Genomic DNA, 26,508 nt, shown 5'->3' with positions numbered 1-26,508 from the left:
TTTCATATGGTTTAATATACCTTTTTTAGTACTGTTGATTGATCATTACAAAAATGCTTTGAAATAACTCTTTTGGTATCATAAATGCTAATAAAAGATTACCAAACATTCTGAAATGAAATATCTGAGGTCAAACTTTCCTGCAGACATGCATAAGTAGCAATCTCCATTATAGAAGAGAGACATGTGTGTGCACATATAAGCACAGATATGTGTGTAAAATACCAAGAGAAACAGAGATACATGTACACATATATGGAAACTAGAGATCTGAATTCTGGCTGGTGTGATTATTAATCTGCATAGCTGGGAACTGAGAGATCCCTAAAATTTTCCTTCATATCATTTCCTATTTTTTCAATTTGCTACTTCTTGGATGGCATCAAGGGTTAGAAGTTTGTTACTCCATAAGTGTTATGTCTTATTTCTCTGGAGTAGCTGAAAGGAAACAAGAGAAAAGTATATTCTCTCTCTTACATGCCCCTTCTCCTGCTAAATTCTTAGGTTTGTTTTCTGTCCTAGGAGTAATTTTTGAGGGGAGAATCACTGACTGGCTGACCAACTGGCTCTAGGAGAGCATTAGATACACTACAAATGCCTTGGCAGGACTAACACATCTGGCAGTTTAGCCTTGATTTGTCCATATCCCTTTCTCGTTTAGGAAGACAACAAAATAACCAGGGCTCAAATCTTGCAAATTTAATGTAAACCAGTAACTCTAAACTCACAAATGGCTCCGTGTCTGCATTGACACTAGCTATCTGCATACATTTTTTTATAGATATGGAAGCTCTGTATATATAAATTTAGCATGGAGTCTTGCTGCAATCAGTTAGTTACAGCATATTGCAGTCCTAACACTGTTGGAAGAAACAGAAAGCTTCTAAATAGCTGTAGCCAATAGCTGCAATCCTAGAAACTTTCACATCTGAATAACATCAATGTCACAAATTCTCATGCTGGATTTGACAGTCCTCGCTCAAATACAGAAAATACTTCACCAGAGTAACTGTTTATAGGATTATGTAAGTCTCTGCTACTCTGTATTCCATCTTCAGCCCACAAAAAGGCATACGAAGAGAGAACACAAATATATATCTATGCATATATAAGGTACATATAGGCGTACATTCACACACCGCTATGTATGTAGACACTCATAATATGGTTGATGAGTGACAGAAAACCTAGTTGTTTCATTTTCTTATACCACTTGCTGCATTCAAGAACCAGATTTAAACAAAACATTAGGGACTGCAAGGCCAAACGTTGAAAAGTTAGGAAATCCACAAGAAAATGTTAGTTTTTGAAACAGTGCCTTGTTCCCAGAGATCTATCTATCCGGCAGACAAGTAGGACGATTCAAGGCCTAGGGAAGAAAAACAGATAATCACTTCTTTGTTTCTTAGTCTAACAAAAATGTTGGTCATATGAAATCTTTCCAGTTTTCACATTGTGGACAATGGCAGTGGAATCTGAATTCCAGCAGAAGTTTATCACCTGAGACAAAGGAATAATTGTGATTGTGGACCCACTGCTATGGGGAATAAGAGATTTACACTGCCAGTGACATCGTAGATATTTAATAAGTAGCACAGGAACCCTGAAAAACAGAAATCTTGGGTCTTACTCCGGGTTCTGGAACATGAGATGTTTTAGTGGCTGTAGACTTTATACGGACTTTTCTAACCTGTCATATTCTACCCCAATCATTTCCTCTGCACAAGCTGTTTTCACCGCTCTTTCTATTTTCTCTTCCAGAGCCTGTTCCCACCTCCTTCAAATCCTAAATCCTGCAGATACCTGTCCCAGCTCTGCTCCCAACCCAGACTCTTATTCAAGGCTGATTAATCTGTCCTTCTTCAGACACCCTGAACTGATGTGAACAGCAATGGAGAAGGAATGAGAGAAGAAACAAGACAGTCTTCTTGCCACCTCTTCTGGAGTTAGAGGCACATAAGAGGAACCATTATAGGGAATGAGATGCTTAGCTGTACTTGGAGATTGCCAACCTTGAACATGCACACTACAGATGAAATCTACAAAGAATTAAACCACAAATCATTATATCAAGTATATTCAATGATAACACTGCCAAATGGGTATATATTTTTATAAAGAAAACAAAAAATGCTTCTCTTTCTGGCCTCAAGACACCTTCCTTCCTAAATTTGCATCCTTTACTGTAAAGCAGTTTATTCAATAAGGTCACACAGATTTTTAACATTAGCAAACCGAATCATTTCTCCCAATTGTAATTCCTGGAAGCAGTTAAACTGTTTTGCTGAAACTTTCTTTTTATATAAAAGCAAGACACACAGTGTGAGGCAGACATCAGTCATAAAAATTCTTGTCTGAACGATTACATCTAACAATAAGAAACACACCAGAATCTTACATAAGAAAATGTTATCCATCTTTAAATAGGGATCTCATTTCCAGCTCCGTCTGCAGCATATATATACATATAAGTCTTCATTTTTTAGTGTTATTATGTATTTTTAACCATCTGCTATCATTATTTCTTATGCATTTCAAAGTTTTTCTGTTTACCTGCATTTGTAGGTAGTCACATCAAACACATGATCTCTTTTGCGTGTTAAATTCCCATTAAATTCACCAGGCCAAACTCATCCTAGTGAATTCACCTTGAGTGATAACAGTGATTATTTTCACCCAAGATACACTTCATACTGATGTAAAAATGTAAATGCACTTAAAGCACAGAGGTGAAAATGACTTGAACACCTTACAGTGCTCCTGGTTCCTCTTCAAGGCTGTCTCTTGAATGCACTTGTTGAAATCCCACCATACATAGCTATTTACCACTGCAAAGCCTCAGTTATGACAACTTAGGCACAAAAAAAATCCACAAAACCTTATTTAGAAGGACTTTTTCTCAAGTTACTATGAAGTCTGTCCTATTCTCTTAATACATGGCAATAAACTCAGAATAGTTGGATAAAGAATATATTGGTTTATCTTAAGATTCTGGTTTCCTTTCAACTAATGTAGAAGAATCTTCCAGAATATAACAGCAGTTGCATGCATAAATCCTAAATGAATTGATGGAAAGACTAACCTCATCACGGTTTATCTATTATGCCTCTAAATGCCTTTACATTCTTAGATAAAGGCAATTGTGTTCCCTTAAAGTCAGCTCATAGATTCTTATGTATTGATTCAGGGATTATTAACATATCTGAAGATATTAATATGTTTAACATGCAATTCTGTAGAGCTACAGTAATGTGATGTCTCACTTTCAAGGTAAAATATTTTTTACAAATATATAGTTTTCCTTTGACTCAGGCATTGCCAATGTTATACTAATATTACAAGTTGATAGCTGTGTCTCAGGATATAGACAAATCCTGGCTGAACACTACAGAACTCTGATTTTGGTAGTAATGTGGTTTCCTTGTCCTCTTTCCTGTGCATAAACACATGACATTTCTCTTGAGTGTTCTAAATATTAGGTATTTACTTTCCCAGCTTCAATTTAACTTCACAATTGCTGCCCGTGTTTATTCCCTTCATTAGCCAGTTGCTGTGACAACTAAGTCTGTCAGACAAGAGACAAGAAGTTTTCTCTACCACTAGTATATGCTGTTCCAGAAGTAACTGATGGTTTTGGCAACTGAGGTGAAAAGAAGGTAGGTAGGTAGGTAGGTAAAGCTATGGTCCTAGCAGTCAGCACACTCCCAGCTCCTCCCAGCCTGACACCACCTAATATATTTGTCATTCAATTCCATTGATTAGGTGTATACAAAAAATACTGGATTCTTACTGAGGATGATAGATGGTAAGAGGTAGTTACAGCACAATTTATTTTTATCTTTTTTTTTTTAAAGGGGAAATAACACACATAAGGAAATATCAGATCTCACACTTTTTGTATCATTTAATTCCCAACACATATTACTTTTACTGTGCTTGAGCCTCACACATTTGCAAGGCAGTGCTATTTTTCTCTCTCTCTCCTCTGCCTTCTCTCTTGCATATGGGTCTTACATATGACCCCCACACATCAAATGCAATTGCCTGACCTGATCTATGATCTACTAACCAGCTGCATCTGGAATCACAGACTGGAAGAGAAGCTATGGCACCGAGCTGGAGATGGAGGAGTGCCTCACAGCAGATTTCTGCAAGAAAATCCCCAACCCCCCCAGCTTCAGCTCAGCCTTCGTTGTGCCTTGGAGGCATGATCATCACAGTTTTGATTCCAAAGGTACCTGGAGTTTGGTCCTCCACTACATGACCAGATTCAGGGAATCTTGTATGTTGCAGTGTAAAAAACACACGGGCTTTAAAAAAAAAAAAAAATGCATTTAACTTAATTAACTTTCAAATTGAAGTAGTTGGAAGTATGAATATTACATAAGTCTTGGCTGTGGGATCTTAATTCTGTCCTCTTATGCGTATGTTTTACAATAAAGCAATAAATTATATGATCATTGGTTTTGGTTTGGTGGTGTTTTTTTTACACTGGACTTCATTCTGTAGAAAAGTAGATATCCGTGGTAGTGATCTTCAGCTCAAAATATGGCATTTCCCAAGTAACAGTTCCTCCATTTAAATAGGCTTGCACTCAATCTGTGCATTTTAGTTTGGGGATTTTAGAACTGGCATATTATTTTGTTTTCTTTAAATGCAAAAATAGCTTATTCACAATAGGAAAATGTTAGAAACTGTTTTCTCAGTATTGGTGAGTGATTTGATATACTCGTATCAATGAGTGATACACTGACTAAAAGAGGCTGTTTCCCACAACTGTTTTTTTACTGCATATTCATTATATATTTTTTCATTATAATATTCTAATGACGTGGAAGCACATGGAAAAAGATTACTGAAGCCATATTTCCCACTGACTCACACAGACACCTAACACATTCTTGCTTAATATTATCAGGCATTGTAGAAGGGATTAGAATACAGTAAAATGGAAAAAAAAAAAATACAGAGACAAAATGTACAGATTTCTCTGCTATCCAATCCTTTCATTAGCTCGGAAACAAGTTTATTATGGATTTACACTGTGACTTATTATCTCCAGAATCACAAACCTATTCCATTAATAGAAATAAGCTTATATGCACACTACGTAAAAATAACTTAAGGATGAATAGTTCAACTTTACCACTTTTTTTAGGACTGGATTCAATAACAGAAATTGGACTCAGCTGTATGGGTTTTTCAAGGATATTATGGACCATATTTCCACAGACATTTTTATTGTTTCTAGTCCTCTAAAACATCTGAAAAGTTGTGCTTTTAACTGAGAAGTTTCTTCTCTTTATTCATTTGGGTAAACATTTTTTTTCTGTTATGTCAGTTGCAGGACTATAATTTCATTCTTGCTATTATAGATAAAAAAGTTCATTTGAATGTGACTTCTCAAATATTTAAACCCCACTGAAGTCAGCTGAAGTAGAATAATGTGTGTTTGTAATTCAGAAGGGGCTTTGCACAAAGGTGGTTTAGGGGGTTATGTCATACAGGTTTTTTTAACTGTTGTAAAAAATATAATCAACTTATTTCTAATGGCCAGCTTTCCAAATTCTGCATAAGAAAACTAAATTATATGTTCTTACATGTTCACCAATAATATTCTCCAATTCAAATAATTTACTATGAAGAAATCCAAAGAAGGTAGATTCTTATTCCTCTGTAACCACATTTTGCAGCTCTAACAAGAATTTTAAAAAATGTATGTGAGTCAATGAAGAGAGAAGATCCAGCTTACAGACATTAACACAAACTAAACATGGAGAAATAGAAATGTAATTATGCAGTCACTTTGCTGGCGATAATAATATTTTTAAGTCAAGTGAGATTTGAGTTTTACAGGAAATCTCATGCTTGTTTGGTTGGGGAGTTTCAACTTCAAAGCCCCAGATCCTGGAACTGAGTAATGAGGTAAGTATTCCACATTTATTTTATAAATGAATCCTTCTCTCACAGATTTACAGCATAAAATTTGGCATACAAGAAGTTCAAAATTAAAAAGACAAATAAAAACCCAAAGAAAGGAGGGAAGAGAGAGAGAGAAAGAGGAGGGAGAGAGAAAGAGGAGAGAGAGAGAAAGAGGAGGGAGAGAGAGAGAAAGGGAGAGAGAGAGAAAGGGAGAGAGAGAGAAAGGGAGAAGGAGAGAAAGAGAGAAGGAGAGAAAGAGAGAAGGAGAGAAAGGGAGAAAGAGGGAAGGAGAGAGAGAAAGAGAGAAAGAGAGAAAGGAGAGAGAGAAGGAAGGGAGGGAGGGAGGGAGGAAGGGAGGAAGGGAATCTCATGATCTGAAAAAAACTTATAGAGCTGAGCACAGTACTGGAGGTTTTGTGTGTGTGTGTGTTTTTGTTTGTTCATTTGTTTGTTTTTTCCAGAAGAAACATGTGCTGAGAGTAAGATTTTTCCCACTCAGTGGAAGAGCAAGCAGGAAGAGAAAGAAGGGAAATAAATCCTGTATCTTCCCCCTGGTGCTCCCTGTCACCATCACCTGAATATCGACAGCTGCCCCTCAGCTCCCTGCCCCTGGGGGGATGCATCTGTAACAGCCCTCTCCCTGAGCATGAAGTCACCTCGTCTGTGTGCAGCTATCCGATAGGAAATATAAAAACTGACAAAATGTGTCTTAAATCTTCTCCCTCTTCAAACACACACACACACAGCTCAAAGCTCAGAGAAGATAATGTCCGTATGCTGGAACCTGCCTCTATGGGAAGGTCCCTGCACTCCCTCTCTCACAGAGAGAAGAAGGAGAAAGGGGAGGTCTCGCTCCCCCTCCCCTGATGGACCTGTGCAGAAAAAAGAGGTGAGGGACATGGTGCCCAAGAGCAAGAGGAGAGCATGTGGATGTGGTTGCTTTGCCTTGCATTTAGGTCACTCTGCTGGGAATAGGTTTCTGCTGCTGTTCCAAATGTTTCACATTGGGTTTGTGCTGTGCTGTCACCAGCAGGAACAACTCCATCTCAGGTGCATTGGAGAAGGCAAGAGTGACCACGTCCTGTGAGCAGCTGGGGTTTCAGGTCTGTTTGGGGAGGGCATACCAGCCTGAGCCCTTCAAGAACCTGGGGTGGGAGTATGCTGGGGTCAGCATCTCAAACGTGGTTAGGCATAATCTCCTCACCTCTGGGAAGGCTGAAGCCTTTCTAGACATAAGAAGAGACGGCATGTGATTTCTTGGGTGAGTTTAAAGAAAATTTTATATATATATATGTATATATGTATATATGTATATATGTATATATGTATATATGTATATGTGTATATATGTATATATTAAAAAAAAAATAAAAATAAAGGCACCATCCTGAAGTGACCTCAAGGGTAAGAAGCTGAAATGGACTTCCATTTACATCTTGTCCCCTTCTTGAATATAGTTCTAAGCCCCTTTACAAAGGGTGCAGATCCACGTACCTGGTCCTAAAGTTCTTTCAGAGCTGTGGTAAACACCCATGATCCAGAGACACAATAACAGCTTTGCATATCTCTTGAAACCCATTTTAACACTTCTCTCTATTTCACACTGCAAATGCTTTAACTACCAGGTACATCCCTATAGGGAGGGGGAAAGGTCATAGCAGAAACAGGAAATATACCCGTCATAAAGGACATGAAAATCCCTTCCACTTCCTCAAAATGTGCAAGAGAGAGAAGTGCTGCAAGATATTGCTTCTCCTTGTCTTGCAAAAGCAGACCTGACCGATTTCTGCCAGAAAGGCAGCAGCCAACAGCGTGCCATTTAGATGGGCTGAGCCAAAATCATTGAGGAGCTCTGTGCCAGATCAATGCCTCAAGGCGGCTGGCAGCCAACATGAACCCATTTCCATGTGAGTCACCTACGAGACTGCAGGTGCTGAAGGCCTATGGAAAGTTGAATCCTAGCCACTAACAGCTCATGTAATCATGTTGCTTGCTCAGATCTCCTGCTGATAAATGCACCCAGTTACTCCTAACTGTCTTCCTTACAAAATAACACCTCCCAGGACACCTACCTCTTCAATAGTTTTTAACCACACTGCAGCTGCACGAGAAAATCCATTCATCAATTATAAATCAATTGAGGAAGAGAAATCTGCAGCTTGCTTGATTGCCCTTGTTGTCCCTGCAACTCACTGATCCAGCTACAGAAACTTTCCAGCATGCCAGGTCTGTTTATTTATTTATCATATTATTATTATTAATAATAAAAATAATTATTCAGCACCTGAACAGATCATTCCTTCCTTTATAGAAAAATAACTCTGCAGCAGTAATCCATTAGCAGAGTGATCTTCCCTCTGATGGGAGAGAGGAAGAGACAAAGGGAGAAAAAGAGAGAAAAAGAGATTTTTTTTGTATTCCACAAAACGCAATGCGAGTATGGTGGGCCGGATGCAGCCTCAGCCCCCAGCTACAGCCCTCCCTCTCTGATTGCAGGGGACTTCTTTAAATAGGTAGCTATTCCCCGAGAAAGAGCTCTGCTCCTCCTCTCCTGTTTATGCTGTCTATTCCCAGCCCTCTCCTTCCTAGCAAAGATTTGCATTATGCGAGGCTGCTTTTAAGAAATAAAGTGTTTGCAAAAGTTTACTTCAGAATGAAGGATTAGGCGTGCTTGTTCCTCGATGGCGAAAAAACACAACTGCATGGATCAGGAGTAAAGGCATACTGGAAACGTTAAAAAGACTGGAGAGGAATTCGGGAAGTTTTATCCACTCTGAGAGATGTAGTTGCTTTTACGATCATTGGAAATGGAAGAGGAGGGGAAAGACTACATCAAAGGCTGAAAATAATAATAATAATAATAACAACAGCAACAACAACTCCGTGAGGGAAAGGGATATTTTTTTATCCTCCCCTGCTGAAGCAATCTTGCAGATACTTTTCTCCTTCTTTATTAAAATAATCACTATAAATATCACCGTATGCTAGTATTTCAGGAGCTAAACGAGTAGCGGGACAACTGGATATTTTACTTTTTTTTTTGTTTTTGGTGTTGAGTGTTCCGAGGTGACTAAATTTGCCTTGTTGAGCCTTGTAAAATCCTGACTTAATCATGTAAACTTCTGTGTAAGCAAAATAGACGAAACTTCAAAGGGTCAAAAACCCTTTAGGGATTTGCGAGGAGACGCCAGCAATAGATCCTAATCTACCTCCAGAATCCTGGCTGTATTTGTCCAAGGAACTGGTACCAGCAGACTCTCGAAGGTAGAGATAGTGGGTTGATTCAGCCTTTATCCCCTTAGAGAGTATTGGCTTTGTGAGGCTCTAGGCAGCGCTTCAACGCCAGGGGATCTTGCCCAAACCCTCTAAAAATGAAGTACAGGAGTAATTTGAGATAATGACTTTGTAACAGGCTTGGGCAGACCTTGGACAGAAGAAGTGAGAGATGTTATCACCTCAGCATTCCTCTTAAAATGCAGTTTTTCCCCCTGCTTATTCCCAGTTAGTCAAAGCTACATTAACATTCCATCCAGGGCTGCTAAACAGAATCTTAATTAGTCCTGATACTCTTGTGCAAGGGGTTTATTCATTGCACTCTTAACTAATGGTTGCTGTCAGGGTATTTTTTTTCTTCTGTGGGTTCTTTGGGGATATCGTGTTCTGCTGCAAAGCATGACAGAAATGTAATGCGCATGTAAAAAAAAAAAAAAGGAAAAAAAAAAGCTTGCAGATCTGAGACTCAGACTGACTCCAGCCTTGTCTAATGGTGAGACATTGTTAGGACTAACGAGAATAACTTCACCAATAGAAACACCCATGTGTCTTGTTTATCTTAAATTTTAACGGTACATGCTCTGGTTTTTTCCCCGTGACAGAAAATATTACAAACTTGTTAGTGTTTTGAAGCAGTTCACGCAACTCCCACTAATTTCGCCGCCCTCTGTATTTTGCATTAGCCACCCATGCCTCGGTGTTTAATGAGTCTGTAGGTGGAGAAGAATTAACAAGTTACTAAACGGCCAGTTGCTCCGGTAAGACCTTTCTCTCTGCATTGTATCGTATTTATAACCCCGCTTTACAGTCATCCCTCGCTCTGACACGCACACCCACACACCAGGTTCTGATTCACACGCACACCCTGGTATCTTTCCGCAACTCTCCCATTCGGACTGGCCCCGCTGTTAGCGAGGAGAAACTTAGGCGCCCGTAAGTGATACGTACATGTCATTTGATGTGAACATCCCTGAAGGTTATTTGTGGCTCGAGGCTGAGTCGTGACAATGAACAGCCGCGACACACAACACTAGAAAAAAATAAAATAAAATTAAAAAAGGAGAAGAGTAGCAGTGGTGACTCGCCATCCGCGCCGAAGTGAAGCGGCTGTTTCCTTTATCAGCCGTGGCAGAAGTCGTTATTTGCCTGTAAATCTGCGTTCGGCTACACCGATCTCGGAAACAGATTTATACGACTATAAGTTATCGTTTCTTTCGTGTTGGGGGAAAGAAATGAGAGTAGAGGGAAAAAAAAAAAAAAAAAAAAGAAAGGTGTTTTTTTGGAAATAGGAGGTTCATGTTACCTAGCTGCTGCTCACCCCTATTAAAGACTCCTTCCCATAAGCTTGCGTAACATTGATTACTCACAAAGAGTTCACAATAACTATCGTGTAGCTAAACTAATTGAGACAATCACGCTAAGTTATAGTCAGTCTAAAAGGTACCATTGATGTGGTAATGCCTATAGAAAGTCAGACATGCGACTCACTACCATTTAATTGCTCCTTTAAACCTGTTATTACAATGTTAACTGGCTTAAGTATATATTGCTGCCTTTTATTGCCTTGATGTGACAAATTAAAACATACACTCTGGAAAGGGCATTCATTTGCGGACGGAGTTGCAGGAAAAAGGGAGCTGGGCGATGTCAAACCTGTCAGGACGAATTAATTTTAAAACTTGCATTTTGCACTGCAATTCCCACTGCAGTTTCGTTGCACGGGGGAAACGTTTTATATATAAGACATGTGACTGCTATATATAATATTATATACACGTATTCCATCTCACACAGATCTGCCGTAAAATCAGCCCCGTCGCGCTGAAAACGAAAAGTCGTTTTGGCTCCGAGACCTCGCCTGATGCTAAATTAGGTGGAGGTTTGGAGGAAAGCAGGAAGGTGGCAACGGTGGACTTTCTACCTCAGCTGAGCGCCACACGCCAGTATGGGAGGGTGGAGGGGGAGGCTTTTCAGCAGTTACCTTGCCTTTTGGCTGCCAGGTCCCAGGTCTGGAGGGGGAGGGGTTACCCACGCTCCAAGAGCCGGGAGCAAGGCAGCGGCCACCGTCCCTGCGGGCTGCCTTTCTTGCGGCTCTTCATGAGGAAGCTCTGCCGAGCGCCCTCAAGGAGGGGGATTAAAAAAAACCAACCAACCAAACAAACAAAAAAAGAAAAGTAAAAAGAATTTCTTGATTCCCATTGCCAGGGCTGAGCCAGGTTCAGGATCGTTTAAACGCGCAAGGCTATTCCTCTCCCGCTTCGAGGAGCGGAGCCCAGCACTGCATGGCGCTGCCCCGCTCCCCACCCCGCGCATCCTACGCGGGCTAGGCGGGGGGTTTCGCGGGCTCCAGGTAAAATACCGCCCCCCCCCCCCGCTTCCTTCATGAAGGCATTGAGGTCTACCTCAAAAAAGAAAAACGCTCCTCCCTCCTTTTTTTTTTTTTTAGTTTTTTTTTTTTTTTAACCTCCTCCGCTCGCGAAAAAATGTCAAAGGGTTAAAATGTCCTGCTCACCCTCGCCCTTGATCTCGGGGAGAGAGGTAAGAGTTGCTGGCACCTTTATGGGACTCAGACCTGCTGCGGCTGCGAGAAACGTCGGCCGCTGCTAACTTTGATCGGCCTTATTCATCCCAGCTGCGCTCTATTTGTTTGTCATTTTGCCCTTTTCTTCCCAGAATCGTTATTTATGGTCTGAAAAGTGAAATGCGCCGCGATTTGCCTTTACATGGACAATTCTGCAAACGGGGGGATACACCTTCCTCCTTCCCCACCCCGCCCTCCCCCACGCAGTGAGGGGGCTGCCAAAAGAGAAGGGAAAAACCTGTCTCAATCATTATCAAGTCAGCTTTGAATTCATTACTCCAGAGCATTAACTAATTACCAGATCAGAGAGAAGAAAAAAATAAATATTTCTTTAAATAACTGAAGGTAATTATAACCCTGTTGTTGACACTAACGATTAATAATTGATCAGAAGTTATACACAACAAATTGTCAATTTATCTCCCTATAAAAATGCACATACTTATTATTTTTTTTTCCTAGGCAATTTTTAAGTGCCCGAGCGTCCACACAGCCGCCGTACCAGGAGCAGTACGACTTTTTTTTTTCCTCTCAAATATTCAGAAGTACTTTGAAATCCCCCGTCACGGCTGACACAAACCCGTGTGGAACAGAAGTGACTTTCGCTGTCGGCCTGTGCTGTCTTTCCGAGGGGGGCCAGGACAGGGTGATCGCCCCCGCCCCCTTTCTTTCCTTTCTTTTGAGTCCCCAAATCCCTAAAGGAGCAAAGTTAACGATGACCGCCCCCGAGGCACAGCGGCCGCGTCACTCCGTCCCTTACTTTTGCTAAGGGAAAGAGCAGCCGGCTTGGCCCGGATTGGATGTGAAATGGTGACATTCCCCCGTGAGTCACGGCTGGGGCGGGGGGCGGGAAGCGGGAAACGGGTCCAGATTGCAGGAGCCCGGCTGTCACCTCGGCCAGGGCGCTTACAGGTAGCAGGCTTCTCCAGAGCCTTCCTGCCTCCAGGTCGCTGCCTGCAGCTCCGAGGTACTTCTGCCAGCCTGTGCCCCGCCGATCGCGTTTTCCCTCTGTAGTTTTAATAAAGACTCTGCTTCAGAGCCACCGAGTAATAATCAGGGATTAGATGCATGGGTGCTTTGAATATTCACCGCGGATCTTTTGTTTCTTAACTTTGTTTTGGCTCTGCTTTTATTTCTTTAGAAGCCGGGAACATACCTGGGTTAATAGTTACTGGGTTATAAAACAAAGGGGTGAACTTTATATTGCTTAATGTGCAGTATTACTATTAATAACAATATTTTTCCCTTCATTATTCAATTCCCAAGATGGAAAGGCTCTTTTCGACTAATTGGATCGTGAGAAGCTTGCCCAAGCACCCGAAAAAATGTCTGAATGGAGAAGGCAACGAATCGACTTGGATGTAAATTCCACTTTTTTTTTTTTCTTTTTGAGCTAATAAGCGATAAAATCCTCCCGGTATTGATTACATCCCTGACGCGGTTTCTTAGCTGCGCGGTGAGTCTGAACCGCCTTTAAGTGAGATGTAACATGTGACGGACGCAGAAACTTCCAGTGCCGAGAGGCTTGGTGGTGGTTTGTTTTGGTTTGTTTGTTTGTTTTTGTTGTTTGTTTGTTTGTTTTGTGTTTGTTTGTTTGTTTTTCCGTGAAGTTGGGCACGGAGGGGCCGCGACGGCATAGGCTGGGCTGGGCTGGGCTGGGCTGGGCTGCTCCTCTCCGGGCTGCCCAGCCCCAGGCCTCTCCCGCTCCTCGCAGCGGGGCTGCCGGCCCCCCTGGCGGGAATTAATTGGCAGTCCATTAGGAGGTAGGTTCCACCAGGTAGGACTAAAGCAAACGGTGCACCTTGCAAGTTGCTTCTTCACCTGGAAATCACCCTTCCGCCCCAAAACCTGGAGACCTCTTCCGCGTGTGGACGTTTGGGAAGGCAGTCTTCGTTTTTGTTGCTGGTGGCTTGTGTTTGGTTTTGTTTTATTTTGGGGGTTTGTTTGTTTGTTTGTTTTCTCTGCTGTTTTTTACAGGGGCTAAGATGCAAACGGAGTGAGGAGGTAAAGGCAGGCGTCTATTGTGCTTTGTATTAACTTTCCCCTTATCCAGGCCCGTTCCCCTTCAGCCGCGAGCTGGTGTGCAGCAGCTATTTCCACGTCTGTCTGTCTGTCCGCTGCTGGCCTGGGCTGCGTGTTACCTCCGTCCCCATCCCTTCCCCCAGTCTCCAGCCAAACAAAGGTGGGCGACGCTTTTTTTTTTCTTTTTTTCCGCTCTCAAAGGCAGTTGGTGAGCAGCTTTCCTGAAACAATAACTCTCTTATTGAGAACAAATGTTGACATTTGCAGGGAGCGAGGAAAAAAGCAGCCCAGGAAGTGCAAAGTGGAAAGCGACCCTCTTCCCATTTGACGACAGCGCCAATTCCTCCGGGATCCCACCTGAGATTAAAGCCTGAATTTCAATAAATCAGCTCTAATGAAACCTCTGGCCCCGAAGAGGGGAGGGTTTGTCCTTCCCGCTCCAAAATGAACACAAAAAGGAGGGGAGGGGGGTGGGGAGAGAGGGAGTAAATATAGAAAGGGGTTTGAAATTTTAATCCCAGCGGGCTGATTAGCATCGTTATGAAATAAGCCGTACACAAAGTGACGTATTTTATCGTTCTTCCCTCTTTCTTGCTATATTCAAATAATCGCATTGTTTGTGCCAACAATCTAGCAAGACTACATTTTCCTCCTGCTTTCAATTTTGATTATTAAATCTCAAATGACGTTGAATATGCAGTTCTTGCCCATTAATTTGTTTTAAAAGTAAGTTTATTTGCCAGATCATTTGCGTGTCGCCCATCTGCATCCATTAACAGTTCGTGAATTTCTCAGAGCATGAGAGAAGTCCATTGGGTTTTACATACATAGTGAATACTTAAAAGCGAGTTTTCCAAGTCTTTCTACTTTTCTTTCCAGAAAGAAATCCAGGTCTAAATACTAGCAAGGGTGGGTAAATTATGGAAATCTTTTATAAGTCTTTGGGCGTATAAACATCAAAGGAATGTCGTTAGCCTTTTTTAATCTCTGCCACAGCTTTTGGTTTTTACCAATTGAAATGTACACGTTGTGTCCCACAGAGCCCTGGAACACAAAACGTGGGTGGTGGGGGCTGATGGAGCAGGAGCAAGAGTGGGCAAAAGAAAGTTCAGGCGTCTCCCCCGACATAAATAGTGCCTCCGTAAAATCTTCCTAGAGTGCATAGTAAAGACTGTCGAGGATGATTATAGCAAATATGAGCGTCTACTTCATGCGCTAAATTGGCGGGAAAAATCTGAATTACTTGTTAGCTGTTTGACTAGTTGTACGACACCAATGCACACAGATACAGTTGTGTTCTACCTCAGTGAAAAACAGAATGTTACAGGACCAAAGAAGCATCATTCTACAGACAACATAAGAAGATGAGTAGGCCTCCAGCTGCAAAGGTCTTCAGTGTTTTATATTTAGCTAGATGGGTCCCAGAGTTTTCCATAATTCAAATAATAATTTCTGCCCTATCAGCTGAAAAACACATGCATTTTATCAATCAGTTAGACGTCTTTATAGGGCTAAAATATACGAGAGCAGGGGCGGTGGTTGGGGGTGGTAAGATGGATCATGGGAATTGTGTATATGTATTTAAGAAAAACAGCTTCCTTTCTCCCTATTTAATATAATCACAACATATTTCCTGACTCCAGACGAGCACACTCTTTATCCAGTTAACATTCCCAAGGCTGATGCCTGAAGTATCTAAGATCACTTTCAAATGCCCTTTCTAACAAGACCTGAGCAAGAGGCCACTAATTTTCACTGAACAAAAAGCCACTGGAGAGAGATCCGTTTGTCAATATCAACTGGTCCAGCAATTTCCCATCTTCAGACACATCGGCCTATCTGAGCTGGCAGATGTTTAGACAAGATTTTATAAATTGTTCAATATCAGACCATAATGAACCCCAACTGACCATTCCAAAGCAGCTAAAAGCATTCAGGATCTCCCCTGCTGGGATCTAATAATGCTCTCATGCTGGAACATTATTAATCATGGAATAAAATAGATGAGCCTCTTGAAAAATAAGTGTATGATTGATTAAAGGGCAATCTAAGAAGCTATTATTCTTGTTTTATAACCGTAAGTTATATTCACTCAATTTATCTTTCAGGGAAAATAAATGATTGTTCGTTTCTTTTCTGAAATTATATTATATGAGGATTCTCATTATTTTACTAAAAATTAAAATGATTAGTTAGCTGATTTTATGAGCCAAATCAAAGCGTATTTCCAATGCGACTGTAAAAATAGGGTTTACTGAGATAAAGAAAAAAGCAGAAAATCATAAAAATCAGGAATTGGACTTTTTTATCTTCCCCCCACCCCCTTTGCATAATTCAGTCAGAAGTAGAAACAAAGAAATTAGAAATAAGTCATAGATGATTATAATTTCTTGGGGTTTTTTTGTTGTTTTTTTTTGTTGGGTTTTTTTTTTTTTTAATGGTGAACTTAAAGAATGTTAACTTAAATAAAGAGCTACTTCACACTCAACATAAATAGCTTTTAAGAAACATGCATGTATTCACATCACATATGCAAGTATATATACAAATGCGTATTTGCACACATGTGTGTATTTAAAGCTGAAGTATAACGGAACAACCTAGAATGAATTCATTTATGCAAAGCATATCTTTGCAACATATTTAAATTGCTTACTCATTTTATGGTCTAAGCTGTACTAGTGAAACTACAACTTTCGTCATTTTCTAAATAATAGATCATTATTTGGGGGGAAATGAACGAAAAACACCATATTGTTGCAGACTAGTCTGTTTTTATTTACAATTAGAGATATAAATTAGTAAAGAATTCTCGTTAAACAACCGAAGATTGTATAACCATCAATGTTTCAAATAAAAACCAGGCAAAATTTATTTACAAAAAGTTCAGATTCCATTGCAATACAACTTGCATAAATTACTAGAAGCTTTATATCGTTACAAAAATAAATATCAAATTTGTTTCCACTTTGTAAGGACTCAGGTTCTCCAATCACGTCTTTATTATCTCTACTGTATACATCTTTTACAAATAAATTTTACAATAAATCCTATCACACCTATCGAATATATACCGTGGCAATGTAGTGATCAATTCAAGATATCCTGAGAAAAACAGATCTGCTTTTAAAAGTCACACATACATTGGGGAAACTATACTATACCAGAAAACTCACATATGTCCAACAAAATTCTGGTTTAATAATTAGAGTCTGAAGATTTAATAGTGCTCTGTGGTCTTCTTTTATACAGTGGCACAAGATGTGATCCGGATTTAGAGATTTGTTATATATATTAGCTCGGGGAGAGATGATGGCTTGCTGACTTTTTTCAAAGCAATTGTGACACCTACCTGTGGACCAAGGAAAAAACCAGATCATCCAAAAATCCTTCAATTACACACTAACACCATCAAACGGACTAAAAAAAACAAAAACAAAAACAAAAAAAAACCCAAAAAAACCTACGGCAAAATTCTTACTTGACTTCTAAGAAAATAATTAGTTGAAAAAATATCAGTAGGGCGACTTTTTGCTCTTTATTTAGCCCTAAATAGTGGAGGTATTAAGAATGGCATTGCTAGCTAGAGGCAAACCACAGATAACATGCCCTGCTTAAGATGCATGTCGGTCTCTAACAGTGGAAATATCCCTTTTTATTTTAAATACACGGTCACTGTGTGAAGCCTCACTCCGAATGTATAATTTTAGCATTGCCACGTGAGCACAAGCACTTTGTTTTTAAACAACAATAACTTTAAAGATTTTTTTTCTGAAGCTTTCTTTCCATAACATTTAAATAGTCCTTACGGCTTTGTCTTACACAAGTGAAGACTACGCAAGGTGCGGGAACTGTCTAACCTGACTTAAAATTGAAAACAAATCCGAAAAGGAAATGACATAATGAGAGCTTAAAAAAAAACAAAACAAAAAAAAAAAAAACAAAACAAAAAAAAACAAACACCCACCACCCAACCAACCAAACAAAACCACCACCAGCAGAAAAGTGTGGCTTAGTTCATAATCAGAATCTTAAGTAATGAAGCAAAAAAAATAATGCTAAGCAAGTCTACAACTGTGTAGCATGTCTTAGACCTGATGCCAAATGATCAGTGTAATAGAAAATGTTCTCACTTACTTGCATTGCTGTGTGATTGCACTTCTATAGGTATGGTTGTACTCCTACTGTGCAGATTTCAGTGGGATCTGTCAAAATATAACCGTCAGTTAGTCACAGAACACAGCCAGCTAACTCGATTATACAGTTTGTGTAGGTCCCAACCCTCACTCGCCCGGAATTCGTAACTGAGTCGTTTAAAAGACTGGTCTCTATTTTATAATTGCCCCTTTTCCGAGTGTTTTGTTAGAACAAGCTGATAATTATATTAGTAGAAAACTTTTTCGAAAAAATAACACAGAGTTAAAAATGGCACGCTCCATGTAATTTCACGTCCAAGGTCAGCAATTACCTAAACCCAAAGCTGAAAAGAGAAGTGAGAATACTGGAAACAAAGAGAGCAAAACCAGTTTGTCGGGGAAAAAAAGAAAAATACGGGGAATGGCACCAGTGCTCTCTGCATATATTCCTGTGTAGTTTTCCACTTAAAAACGACTTTTTAAAGGTGCATTTGCAGCCTGTAAGACTGATCTGAAAGTCGTCTTTTACGTTTCCTCTCTCTGTTCCTAGAGGCAGGTATCGATACAACGGCGACATGCCGGTTTTAATCCCTAGATTATACTATTGCCCATCTTCACCCGGCCGTGGTAGTCCTGACAGTGCGCTAAGTTTTCTCCAGAGAAGATTTCAGTGTTTACAGTTTATAATGTACTTGTACGAGTCGGGAAAGGAGAGAGAGGGAGAAGTGGGAAGAAAGTGCAGAATCGAGTCACCTACCTTTCTTAGAGTCATAACTAGAGGGCCTGTAATGTTGTTCTAGCTGGTTAGTGATCGTTTTCAAAGAGTCACTGCTCTGCTTGTGGACAGAGCTGGCATTTAGGACAGTCTGACTTAGTCCCTCGTTTGAAGCCACTGCTGCGGAGTTGTATCTCAGGATTCCCTGGCTCTGCAGCGCGTTAAAGTTCCCATAGTTTGTATAATTGCTATAAAAAGGTGAGGTGTAATAAATATGTCTCCCTAGGAGGGAGGAGGGCGAGTAGGCAGCGCTGTGCGGGGCGGAGGCGGGGGTGGCCGAGGAGAGTGGCGCAGACTGGCAGCCTTGTCCCAGGCTCTGGCTCTTGAGGTCCGAGGTGGCGATTTCGGCCAGCGACCAGAGCTTGGGCTTGTTGGCCGGCGTCGGGGGGCCGGGAGAGGCGCGGCCGCCCAGCGCCGCCTTGCTGGCGCTGCGGGCGGCGTCGGCGTGCGGATGGCCGAGGAGCGGGGCCTCCACGGCCGCCAGGGGCGAGGAGGTGGCGGGCTTGGCCGGCGGGTTGCGCTCCCCGCCGCCGCCGTCGTCCTCCTCGATGTCTTCCTCCTCCTCCTCGTCCTCCTCCTCTTCCTCGATGTCCTCGTACTTGTCCTTGCACTCCGAGCCCGACTCGCAGAGGGGGTCGCCTGCTCGGCAGGGCAGCTTCTCGCCGTCCGACTCGGCGGAGCACGAGTGGTCCGTCAGTGAGTCGACTTGCAAGCTGATCCCTGCAAGGCCCCGCCGGGCACAGAAAGGCAGAGTCAGGGGGGGGCGGCAAAAGAGAGGCGGGTGAGAAGCAAGCACCACCACCACCACGGCGGCGGGCAGGGAGACGCTAGCCGTCCCAGCCTGTTCTGTGCAATCCCTTTTCGAGGAGCATCCATCCCCACGGGCTAGCTCCGCCGCGGCGCTCCGCACCTCTCCACCTGCTCCCTGCAAGGCGCCGCCGCCCGCCGCGGCACCTCCACCCTCCACCCCTCGCCCGCCCCGGCCACCGGCGCTGCGAGGCGACAAGAGCCCGGAGAAGCCGTAGGCGAGGTGACAGGACGCAGTTTGGCTAGCTTTTGTTAAACGCAGCCCCCCATCCCCCTTCCCTGCTACCCGCTCCCGGGAGGACGCGAAGAGGCGGGATGGGACCACCCCACCGGGGCCGCGGTCACTCAGCGCCCACCTTCGTCCTCTGCAGAGGTTTCGTTGCTCTCGGGCATCTTCTCGGGACTCTCATCTTTACTTCTCGCCCCGTCGCCTTCGTCGTCGTCCTCATCCTCGCTCTTGTTCCGGGGGGCCCAGGTCATCTTGTTCTCCTTCTTGAGCCGCCGGCGGGCATTGGCGAACCAGGTGGAGACCTGGGTGAGGGTCATCTTGGTGATGATGGCCAACATGATCTTCTCACCCTTGGTGGGGTAGGGGTTCTTGCGGTGCTCCTGCAGCCAGGCCTTCAGCGTGGCCGTGGCGTCGCGGGTGGCGTTTTTCCTATACGCGGGGTCGTTGAGCTGGTAGGGGTAGGCAGGGCTGCCGTACGGGTGGTAGCTGATGGCTCCGGTCATCCCCGTCGTATGGGCGTCGTAAGGGGAGCCCTGGACAGAACAAAACGATGGGGTTGGCAATTTGTTATTGCTGATAGCCATTAGTAAGTTGTCAAGGCGAGTTCGGTGGTTATATTTGTATTTCCCCGGGATGGTGTCTTGTATCCATATTCTATGAGGGGAAAAAGCAGCACCCAAAGGCCATTAAGTTGCGATTCCCCCCCCCTTCCTCCGCCCAGCAGACAGACACAGGCACACGCGCTTGAAATCGGCGATGTTTTAATCTTTCTGACTAATTTTAACTCCTTGTAATTGAATATTTCCCAATATAATTTTTGAACCGCGCAGACATTTTAAAGGCCCTACAGGTAGTGTCTTGATATCTACATTTCTCTCAAAGGTTCAAAAGATGTTTCCTTTTTTGCTATAGAAAATACAACAAAGCCGCCACTTAGCAATTCACTGCACTAATGCATTGCAAATCCAATTTGCAAATCAGAAGATATGCACCGTTTCGAATTGTTCAAATGCGATGTAATTAGCATTTTAATTCGCCCTTTAACGTTTAAATTGCGCTTATTTAAGTCTGCATAATGGAAGAAAAGTTAAAGATATCGCTAAGGAACTCGCTAACTTTCAGCACGTCTCTGAATCCCACAGATCGGCGAGTCACAGGCGCAACATCACCCAATATCCCGCACAGTTCACAACCTCGCTGCAACTTCCAGCTACTCGCCTACTGCTTCTCAACAGGAAAAACAACAAAGCGAGAACCTCAGATCTTTTATACCATCCCGAATAAAGACTTCACGACAATTTATGCACCGTATTTTACAGACAGAAAGCAAGCAAGTAGTTTCCCTGTCACTTTACAGAGAGAGAGCTACCTCGCTGCCATCCCCTCTAGGATCTCGACAGCGGCTCCAGTCTTAAATTCCGGGCACAGGTCTTTGTGTGTACGGACTAGATACGTGTCTGACTCTGTGTGTGTGCTTATAAAACTACATAATCATCTAAACGTGCAGTTTATTTATATAGTTTATGGTTTTATTTATATAGTTTATGCACGGAATACACACACACGCAATTGCAAATGCTCCTTTTAACTAATAAGAAGAAAGTGAAATCCGAAACTGCGGCCACCACAACCATCTTGGGCTTAAGCGAAGCTCACAGATCGCAAACAGATGCTCCTTTTCATTCCTAAAATCCAGTTAAACCATTAGCACAAAACACACTGAAAGTAAATAAAACCACACGGAGATAAAGCCCGCAGCGTCTGAACATCGACTTAAAAACAAGAGGGAAAAAAAAAAAAAAGAAAAAAGGGAAAAAAAAAAAAAAAAAGCAAAAATCAAAACCCTTCCCTATCATACCACAGAGAAAAGAAAAAAAAAAAAGAGAAAGCGGGGATGGCGGGGGTGGGGGGAGAATGGAAGCATCCAGCTCAACTGACTGAGACGATCTGTATTTCTTTAACCAGGGCTCCCGTACGGCTCCGCGAACCGAGGGGTGAGCCCGGGTCCCAGGCCCGCAGGCAGCGCGCTCGACTGGGGCTTGGAGCGAAACGGCTCCCCGACCCCAACCCCGGCCCCAACTCCGCTCCCCCTCCGCTCGGCTCCGCGCGTCTCCGCCAGCCCCGGCTGGGTTGCGAGACTGCTCGCAGTCCGGTGCGCGGCTGGCGCCAGCAGTGCGGCCGCGGTGCGGGGCGCCTGGCTGTGCGACGTGGTGTCGGGGCTGATGGTGAGTGTGTGAGAAGAGAGGCTGAAGATGATGAGGATGAAAATGCGGATGCTAATGAAGAAGGAGAGGGTTTCTCTTCGGTAGTTACCATGTAGGAGGGGAATCCCGTGGCGGGGTCTGTGGAGTACTGGAGCGGGCTGGTGAAGCCTGTGGCCGCCGCCTGGGCGGTGAAGGCTGCCGATCCCGGGTAAGGGCTGAACGCCGATCCCGACGAAGACCTGGCCAGCTCCTCGCTCCTGGGGGCCGCCAGCGCCGACGCCCCGTACGCCGGGCAGGAGTACAGAGCCAGCGAGCCGGGGGGCTGGTAGAGGTAACCCTGAGGATAGGACATGGCTTGCACTGGCGTGCACAGGAGCAGGGAGGGGGCGAGGGTGACCGGCCCTGCTGCTGCCGCTGCTCCTGGCGCTGCTTTCGTGCTCTCCCTCTCTCCCGCCCGCCCTCCCACCCTCCCTCTCCCTCCCTCCCTCTCTCTCTCTCTCTCCCCCCGGTTGGCTCTGTGCAGTTATGTAGAGAATCAGAATTGTTATATGCTCCCCCCCATGCGCACCCGATCAGAATAAAAACAAACAGGAGGGAAAAAAAAAAAAAAGAACACCCCCAAAAAAGGGAAAATAAATCGAGCGGTCAGAAACCTAACCGGGAGGGAAAGGGCATGTGGGAAAGATGGAAGAGGAGAGGGTTAATAAAAAGAGACAGAGAGAGAAAGGGAGAGGAACAGAAGGGGAGAGAGGGAGAGAGAGAGAAGCGAACCCCCGAAATCAGAAAAGTGGCTGCTGCATATGGAGTTCTCCCAGCCAGCTCCCCCAGCGCCTGCGAGCCTGTATTTTGGGGGAAGTATAGAGTCTGAAGTGAAGAGTTGAGGGAAGGAGCACTCGAGTTTCTGAGGGACATTGGAAAACAGAGCTGTCCGTCACCGCCGCTCATCTGCATAGCGCGGCGGGCCCGCCCCCTCCCGCTCCGGCCCCGTCTCCTCCCGCGGCCGGCGGGCAGGCAGGCAAGGAAGCAGCGAAGGCAGGCTTTGTAATGCAAGCCAGCCTCTCTGACTGCGAGCACCCTGCTGAAGCCAAACGATGATGCTGCTCATCAGCTCCTCTCAGGACTCGCGGAGCCATAAATACTCTTTCGCACACTCTCGATTACATCCCTCCTCTCCTTCTTTCTGTACCCACGGGGGGAACAAAAAAGAATATGTGTTATAAATATATGCATCCCTTCACGTACGCACTCGCCGAAGCGCTATATACACGCACACATATCGCAGATGTGTGCATTTGCACGCTTGTGGATGTGTAGGGCCAGGCTCGACGCAGCTGGGCAGTGTACAAGGGAAGAGCACTTTGTAGAAGTACTGCCCTATATGGTAGAAAAGAAGAGCAACTGCTCAAATCAGCAAATCCAGGGTCGCGCTGTTCCTGGCAGCGAGAGCTTTATAGTTTTATAAGTTGCCACAGACAGTCAAGATCTAGTCATGGAGTGCGTTTGCACAGGAAGGGAAAAGAAAAAGAACCGTCATCGTTCTTTCATTTATATTCGTCCTCATCTGGTACGTGGGGAAGTGGCCGGGTGACTCCTTCCGGGGGGCTAGCTGCCTTTCTCCACCTATCTGACCTTTTGCAGGCCAGATAAATCTCCTGGAATACGATCATGACATAATTAATTTCCCAAATAACGTAATCTCTTCCTCTGCTCCCCCCCTTCGGCCCTGACCACCATCACCTTCTAGCCATTGCCTCCTTCGGGAGAAAGAGACGAAGGCACCGATCTTCTCGACGCAAACATAAATACATGCATATATGTGCGCGTGCATTTTTGTAATGATTAGTCTAGAGGGACCCTTCAGGAACTGCTGGTGAGCTGCCCACACTCGAGCTCTGGCCTTTGCCTCCAGGGACGAGGCGCAGTGCAGGACGGCAGCAGCGGGAGGTCCCGGGAGGTCCCGTCCCCACCCGCGGCGGCGCTGGGCCTCTCCCCCTTCTCCCTCTGCACTCCGCCAGTCGCCCCCTCCCCAGCCCCGGGGCACGGCGTTGGGCCCTGCCCACCCCATCGAGCGGCTGCCGGCGGGGTCGAGGCACGCTAGGCCGCTCCGCGCCTCCCGGCCCGCACCTGCGCCCCGCAACGCCGCTGCCGCCCGGGCGGGGCAGGATCAGGCCGGCAGGTAGGGACGGGGTCGCTGGAGCTGCAGGGCTGGGAGCCACCGCGCTTCCCGCAAGCCCTTCAGCCCCAGCCTGCGCAGGTTTAGGAGCCCGGGATAAGCTTAAAAAAAAAAAAAATGTTTAGGAGTTCACATGAAAAAAAAAAAAAGAAAAAAAAGAAAAAGAAGTGTTCATCAAATAATGTGTTTTAGTTTTTCAACATCTCGTAATGAGCAGTTATCCCGTATTTAACCAAATGAAGTCGCTTGACGTTTACGGCCGACTTCTTCATGGAATATCTCTTTCGGTTAGGTAGGATGGAGAACATTCATCTGGTGAGGTACACCGGGCAATCGGCTCGTCAGTGACAGAAGAGGAGATGGCAAATAGCTGAAGAACTGCGGGTAGCAGGGCAGCCCATTGTAAATCAATTAAACATGCAGGTAATAAAAATCTACACTTCGAAACGATAGCCTTGCGGATACAGCGGGGAAAATGCCGTATTGAAACTACAGTTAATTATGGGGATGCGTATACTGCATACTGTCTGAAGAAACACGAGTTTTCCATTTTCTTTTTCTATATGATTTTTTTTTGTCTCCCTTCCTATCCTCCTCTCCTGTGAAACCCACATACTAGTTTACCCCTGCCCCTGCACGCAGCAACAGAGATCTGGCCACCAGACATACCGGATTAATTCCTGTCCAGATCTATCAAGTGGCCTGTAGAAGAGACAATCCTTAAAAAACAAGGTGAGGGGGAGGAGGTTAACACCAACAGGTATTTCTTGTCATTAACTCCCGACTTCCTGATAAGAGAGTGATAAACAACTGGTAAACTCAGTGCAACAGATTACAGAAAAGACATTTGCTTCCCTGCTTGGTGATTAATGCGCATATATTAAATAAAAATAGTAACTCTAAAACCAAGAGTTTTATATAAAACACATTCATATTTCAGTAGGTCTACGGAATAATCGATATCATGCGATTACATCTGAATAGTCAATTCCTGTGTTCCGCAGACCGATTTCTAAGTATATGAGCTCTGCTTCTGAAGAGAGTAGCAGCTGGAGAGCTGAGAATGCAAAATTAATTATAACATTGTAAAGTCATACATGAATCTTTCTAAGTCAACCTGCATGCCTTACAAAACGTGCTATACTCTCTGCATTTTTATTTGGGAAACCAAGTATGCTCTTTTCCAGCAGGAGTGGTGTAAGTAAGTGTTTATCTATGCGAATTGATTGGTTTTAGTTCCTTCTCTTTAATAATTAGTGGAACAATACAGATTGGGAATACAATGGCCGTTGTGTTTACATTATAACAGGGGATTAATGCTATTAAGTGAGTGTTACAGTTATGACCTGGGAAGAGTACTTAAATAAATACCGCGATCCCAGGAGAATTGATATAATTCAGTCCAGGGTGTGTGTAGATAGGCACAGACACACACACGGGAGATACAAATCTCCATACATATCTACACGCGTATACATGTTGTACACGCTAGGTATACGTGCCAGTCTGTGTAAAATGTAGGTGTTGTTTTTGCCTCCATCTGCATGTCTTTCGTCTATGAAAATATATTTTCGTGATTTCGGTGGGAGGAATGTTTAAATCAGAACATTACTCCTCTTTCCCCAAAGACAAAGAGCAACAGCTTATATTTCTGTTTTAATTTGTGCAGTCCAAAAATATTGTTTTATATCCAGAAACGGGGTTAATTTCGCAATCAGAGATTAATGGAGTAAAATATTATCATTTCAAAAGACAACTTCTTGCATTGATTCGATTTGCATATTTTTTGTATGGCTTCAGAAAGGAATGGATTTACCCACTGCAAGGAGACGGTATGCATTTTATTACAGTAAGTACACCACTAATTTGACTCTGCACAATGTGGAGAACGAATAGCTAGTAGGGTCACTTATATATAGCTGGGGAAGTCTTTGCGATAACCAAATTAGAAAACCGTGTCACTAACGTTTTTACATATCGATCAGTGTACCTGGCTGTATGTAACTTCTTCTCGGAGTTATCTTTGTTTGATTTGAATGCCTTTCTCAGGGAAGAGGTTTTTAATCTTCCTGGCTTCGTCGCCGAAATCTAATTTTCCCATAGTACTACCCGTTACTAATAAAAAGCCGTCTAACTTGAGCTGTTAAACAATAGAACAGTATTACATGCACTTTTTATTGGCAATAACTGTGGCAAATTAACGTGCCTACACAGGGATATCAAGACTTCAGACACTGCGTTTTTATTTGAATAATCTATTCATTAGTTCAGCGTTTACCTTCCCAGATTTTAAGCGGTGCTTTCGCTTCTTTAATTCAGTTTGCTCCAGCACAGCTGAGAAGGTAGTCAAGTTCCCCCCCACCCCAAACACCCTCTGCCCCTTTTC

At 43.5% G+C, this 26,508-nt stretch overlaps 1 protein-coding gene across 1 annotated transcript; it reads right to left on the bottom strand.

Moving 5' to 3' along the window:
- Window positions 1-17,959: 17,959 nt before the first annotated feature.
- On the bottom strand, window positions 17,960-22,301 carry IRX2 (iroquois homeobox 2; the record flags this gene model as incomplete). Its single annotated transcript, XM_080340421.1, has 4 exons — window positions 17,960-18,003; window positions 18,692-19,429; window positions 19,873-20,278; window positions 22,059-22,301. The coding sequence occupies 4 exons, from the start codon at window positions 22,299-22,301 to the stop codon at window positions 17,960-17,962; spliced, it is 1,431 nt and encodes a 476-aa protein (XP_080196547.1).
- Window positions 22,302-26,508: the final 4,207 nt, after the last annotated feature.

This window comes from Nesoenas mayeri (genome assembly GCF_963082525.1).
Source record: "Nesoenas mayeri genome assembly, chromosome: 2".
NCBI lineage: Eukaryota > Metazoa > Chordata > Aves > Columbiformes > Columbidae > Nesoenas > Nesoenas mayeri.
This window is presented reverse-complemented; position numbering and strand designations above follow the sequence as displayed.